The sequence below is a fragment of the Trypanosoma grayi genome (assembly GCF_000691245.1).
Source record: "Trypanosoma grayi strain ANR4 Tgr_1005_V1, whole genome shotgun sequence".
Taxonomy (NCBI): Eukaryota; Euglenozoa; class Kinetoplastea; order Trypanosomatida; family Trypanosomatidae; genus Trypanosoma; species Trypanosoma grayi.
Genome location: NW_008826624.1, coordinates 1 through 5975, shown reverse-complemented (window position 1 = coordinate 5975; position 5975 = coordinate 1). Strand labels below are relative to the sequence as shown.

Genomic DNA, 5975 nt, shown 5'->3' with positions numbered 1-5975 from the left:
TATATATATATATATATATATATATATATACATATATATGTATATATAAAGCAAGCATAAGCGAAGAAATATTGAAAGGAATACAGGAACCTGAAGGGAACAAAATCAATTCGCATAAGGAAAGTCCTTTGGGTTTCTTTTACACTCATGATGTGTTCTGTTGAGATGTTTTAATCATACGGTGTGGTTTGTCTTGTTTAGGTGAAAGAAGAAAACTACAAGTGGTATGCAGACATACACTCACTTAGTATACATATATATATATATTTATATCATGAGTGAAGAAGAACTGTAGCGGAGGCTGAGAGTTATTTCCATTTCTGTTTTTTTTTGTTTGTTTTGATTTTATTGTGTGCGCGTAGGTATAGTTTGTTTGTTAGATATTACAGTGAATGATCACTATTAATGATATGTGCTACAGCAAACATTATGAAGAGTGTATTTCTATTGTGGTCATGCTGGGTGGTTCTATTTGTAATGATTGGTGCAGCTTTTATGATTATGATGGATCTCGTGATGCCAGTAGATGTGAGAACGCTAATGGCCATGAAAGGGTCAGCCGGGATGTTTTTGTGTTTCTACGATTGCTCCGGTTCGTTGACGATAGTAGTGTACGTAGCTTCCAGTCTCTGTGCTCTCTTGAAATCTGTGTTCTCCTTCTTTTTTTTGCATTTCTTCACTCTGGGAGCTTGTGGAAAGGATGTGTGTCCAAATGTGTCTAACTAATTTATTAGGTAAACGGGTCTCTCCCATTGGTTGCTCTGTCTAATCAGAAGCTTTCGAGTAGGGCCCAGATGGAAGCTTGACTTTACCGTCCCACCCGCCCCTTATCATTCCCGCCATCTGGCGGTGCCTCTGCGAGGTGTGAGACCCTAAAGTTGCCCTTTCGTAAGTGGGATGTTGATTTGATGGGGAAATGATTCTGTATAGGGAGTACCCAATTGAGTGGATTTGACAGCTCAGAGAAAGAATAAAGATTTTGTGTGAAGTTGTCTGGTTCTTCTGTTTTCTGATCCTCATCGACCTCAGAACAAGGGAAGTTAGAGAGGCGACGACATCAGACAAATATTCCGTTTTAAAAAAAAATAATTTGACGGTCGTTTCTAACAATCTTGATAAGTGAGAAAAAAAAGAACGGGATTGGTGAATAGGTCTATGGGCCGCGATTCGTGCTTAACGTCACAGATGTAGCATGAGATTATTATGTGTGTGTATATGTTTTTTTGCTGTTTTCTTTCTTATTGTTTTTCTTTATTGCTATTGTTATTTAATAATAATAAGTGCTCCATGTATCAGTGAAGGGCCCCACCTATTGTTCAGTGTGATTAATCATGGTGTAGGATAAAGGCAAAGAAGTCGGAAATTGACCTTCCAAATGTGAGAATGTAACACCAGTTACGCCGTTTACCAGCATCAATACCACAAGAGAGAAGGAAATGGAGGAACGTATGCACGGTTTCTCGGAGGCAAACTAAATTCGCATATCATCTTGAAGAGAAGGCAAGTTGACCCCCTAATTTGCAGTGGAGTGCCTGGGGCAGCGGCGTGGGGTGGGTCTGGTGGTGTCGCTGATCTTCAATCCCTCGTTCGGTCTCCTTCTGTGATTTGTTTACACTACTTTCACCATGGTCATTCAGGCGGCTATTGAGGTATATAGCGTCGAGGTGTGCGAGTTGCAGACGTATCTGTTCTCGTCTTGTGCGTCATGTGCACTGGCAGTGAGCCTTGCAACGGCTCCAGAAGCATGGCGATGGAGTTCCTGGGCCATACATTTACTGGGTGCGCTGGCTGGTGTCTACTTGTTTCACGCAGTAATGTCACTTGACTAGCCTTTCAGGCACTTACTGCTCAGTGCATTCGTTGAGTCGATCTCATCTGTTATTGTGAACCTTCTTCGTTGGTTTCCACGGTTTAGTTTGGCGGCGACGATGCTAACCGCGTTTTATGACTACAGACGGATGAGATACGAGGTATACTTGTTTCTTGTATTCGCCGTACAACTCAAGGCTTCCATTCTTTTCTTCAGCTCATGGCTGCTGCGCAACTCAATACTATGTTGTTCATCATAGCCTGCCTGGTGGTGAAAACATGCGTACAAAACGATATTTTCACTTACTTGCTGCCCATTGAGTAACTCTTTATGATCAATTTATCCTAAGGGCATCGTCTCTATAGAAAAAAAAAAGCCGCATAGGAGCTGTGGCTGCAAGTCAGACAATGCCTATAGGCACTCTCACTTTGACATAGCTCTGCGGTTGGGTCTTTGTGAATGATTATGACCCGGCCAGCTGCTGGGGTGGTATCTGCTATTAAAAAAGAGGTTTCTGGCGTGTACTGCTTCTCATGTCAGGCGAAACAAAAGAAATACCTTGCGGTATCCGGTAACGGACACCAGAAGTGGTCTTTTCTGGAGAAGACAAAACAGATGCATGCAGTTTTTCTCAACGCATGTGAAAAGAAGTGGTTGATATATGCTTTCTATACAAAATGTGTATTCCGGACTCCCATTCTGTTCTTTTTTCCTGATTTGTGTTGTTGGTGGTCCGTTTTCGAATTGTGTAACCTAACCGGCGTGTCGGGTAGGGCTTGCGAAACTTTCGCCACCAGTTGTTTTTGTCCTGCAGGGTGCTCCAAGGCTTCGTGGAGTCTACATGTATGTGTATGCATTTGGTTTCTCTTGCACCATCTGGTGTGCGTTTGACGTGTTCATCTAATTCTTTTGCTCCCTTTCGTTTTCTTTTTTTGTGTTCGTCTTTCTTTGCTTGTGGTGGTGCTCTATGATTAAATATTTTCTTGCTTTTGCCTCTATGCGTTGCCGATGATGTATCGGTTCATGGCTAGAGAAAGGTTCCCCTTTCTCCTCAACCAGGGCAATATTAAAGCTAATCTTGAAAGCACTTCTACCTCACATGCATATATTTTTTTCTGTTTCTGGGGCGTATTGACTGTGGACAATTTGGTGACTGAGTTTCCATAATACACAGATTTGCTCTGTGCTTCCTTAATACAACATATGCTCTTGGTTTTCGTGTGCCATTGCGATGCCTGTTTGGTTTCTTTTCTTCAGGAAAGTTGGAATGCTTCGTGTCACTCTTGCCGGACTCATTGCGTTACTCGTTGTCTCTGGTGAGTCGATGGCTGAGATTGGCAATGTTGAGCTAATTGGTGCAGAGGGATGCCCACTGGATCATTTTTATGACATGGACGCTGCCGTTTCCAGTGATGGTAACCAAGGGGAAAATGAACTCTGCCGACCATTCACTGATCCCGAGTGTACAGAAAAGTATGGCATCGTTACAGTATTCAACATAAAACAGCGGCGTTGTGTGTGGACACTTCCATCTGGCGCAACACCCCCGCATCTTCAGGCAGTCCCCAACGCGGCTGTTAACGCGGATCGGTGTGCACTCCTGCGAGTGCTACATGCGATGCTGACAACAGTGCCACCTGAGGGTCTACGGGTCTTTCCTTTGACAACAGGCAGTGCCTCAGTTGTTCCTCTGCATTGCGGTCGCGTGGATTTGCGGCAATGGGCTTTGGATTGTGTCTTCGATGAAGACGCTTCTGTGACACCCTTGGCTGTGAATGGCACCCCACTTGCAAAAGATGGACCGAGCAAAAAGCAAGAAGGACGGAAAACACCGGCTTGGGTGTTTGTTATTCTTGTCGTTTTAAGTGGCATCGGCGCTGTAACATTGTCAGCAATTGTATTTATGTTGTGGCCAATATTGAGCAGGACAAGCGCTGCAGAATCATCACATTCAGAGGCAGCAACTATGCCGGAGTTATGCGAAGAGGAGCCTACTCTTGTGGTGAACAGCAGCTTGCGTGCTGATTCTCCGTGTGAATCCAGAACGACATCGGAAGCTTCTTCAGGATCCTCATCACCCTCGTCGGCAACCCAAGGAACGTTGAGGCCATCACATCTGCTGGACGCCTCGGCGAAGACGAGCTCGCCTTTGAGCAAGAACACCTCCGTTTTCGTCACACCCCGAGACGCAAAGATGGACGATGATGCTTCTGAGTGCGGGTAGATAGCTCTATGCAATAGAACACAACAAACAAGTTTTTCGTTTTTTACCCACCTGACATGCGTTCTTCTTTTCGTTTTTCATTTTCAAATGGGAAAGTCGATAACCATTTGCTCAATGGGTAAACTTCCTGTTATTTCCGTTTTCATGGTTGCTTCTTTTTTTTTGGGGGGGGAGGGGTGAGGTGGGTACCTCTCTTTTTATCATATTCGTTTGCCCGTCTGCCTGTGTTGTCTTATGCACGTGTTTATATTGGGGTCAGTGTGGGCTCGGCCTTGGAGATGCATCGCGTCTGTTCCAAATTACTCTTCCACAGGGAAATCCACTTGGAAGGCCATCATTAAAGACGACACGCTGCTTTTCTTTCACCAGTGCACGGGTTTCTTCTTATGCTGAGTTGAGAGTGTGTACTGAGAGAGAAACACAAGAGGCTAAAAAAGTGTGGCTCACACTCTTTTCTTTTTCCTGCATATCATTATCTTTCAGTTGTTTCTGTTTGTTTCCATTGTGTTTTTAGTAGTAGGGTAACAATTGTCAGTTCATCGAGTATGCGTTCCTGGTACTTGCGCGTATTTATAACTCATTAGGCATTCAAGGGGTTCGGCTCCCTGCAGCTTCCTTGGTTGACAAAGAATAGCAATGGACCACTAGATGACGATGTGAAAGAGGAAGGTCGCTACTCGTAGCGTTCGCTTCAGACATGGCTGCTATAGGAACCATCATGTCTCTCCTCTAGAGAATTCCACCTCACGGACTCTCGGTTATATGATTACCGCCCAAGTGCGACTACCACGGCCACCGAAGATGTGAATACCAACTTCTGTACAGATGACTCTATGATGTGTGTTTCTTTACTTTGGGAAGTTCTCAAAGTGTGTATTCTCCCTGCTTTGCGACTTTGCCCGTTGCTGTTTTATTTATTTTTTTGTCTCTTTGGATATTATCATTCCAAAAGCATGTTCGCTTTTTCTTTTTCTTTGTGGGAGCACCTGGGGAGTTTTGTATTTCTCTCTCTGTGTGTGTATGCGAATGATTATTTTTCTCTTTAATGGAGCACTATACTTCTTGCTCACTCAACAAAAGCCTGAGCTTCTTGATTCTCGCTCTTGGTGCCAGCTCGACGATGCGTTTCTGTGTGCCCCGAGTCACCACTTTGCTGGACCACCGGCCCTGTTCTTTTTGATCATCACAGTGGCAATACTTGGCGTCTCTCTCGTAAATGTTTTTCATTCTGCACCCGTCAAATAGTTTGATTTTAAGTCTGTTGGAGCTGTCGCGATTGACCTGCAGCTGATTGTGTTGATCGTGACGAGGACGATGCAGCTGATCATAAGTGCGAAGTGCGTGGTCAGCATTAACTCTTTTATTCAATGTGTACTATCATGCTCAGGGGTTCATTTTCGTGGTATGTTCTGTTCCCGCTCGGATATAGTGTCTTATATCGGCGCGTGTGAATCATGAAGAATACACTGGCACGTCACTGATCATGCCCAAAGTACTGGCGGGGGTGGTTCTTGCTACAACACCTCCTGAGTCATAATCATAAGTAGTGTATCCCTTTTTAAATCTCTTGCATGTTTTTTTTGCCTTTTAGAAGATTTGGAAAAAAAATGTGTGCGATGAGGGTTTATTCACTATTTCCTTGGGCGCATTTCCTCACCCACGATAAGTTCCCCTTAGTTCTCGTCATGGGATTTATGGGTAGAATTGAAAGCGGTCCTTTTGGGGGTGGTGATTAAGGTTTGATTTTCTATCCCACCCGTTCCCGTTGGGCCCGCCACGCTGCGGGTTGGGGGCCCTTGCGGGTGGGGTCCACAAGCGGCTCATCCGTAAGTGACACACGATAATAAAGAGTTGAATGGTTTAGATGTATTTAATTTAATTTAGCCGTTTGCAGAATACTTCGGCCATGATTGGGTGGAGAGCAGGCCCTTGGTGCTCGAA

General features: G+C 44.4%; 1 protein-coding gene across 1 annotated transcript; it reads left to right on the top strand.

Moving 5' to 3' along the window:
• Positions 1 to 3077: 3077 nt before the first annotated feature.
• DQ04_10051000 (hypothetical protein) lies at positions 3078 to 4034 on the top strand (the record flags this gene model as incomplete). Its single annotated transcript, XM_009316138.1, has 1 exon — positions 3078 to 4034. The coding sequence occupies one exon, from the start codon at positions 3078 to 3080 to the stop codon at positions 4032 to 4034; it is 957 nt and encodes a 318-aa protein (XP_009314413.1).
• Positions 4035 to 5975: the final 1941 nt, after the last annotated feature.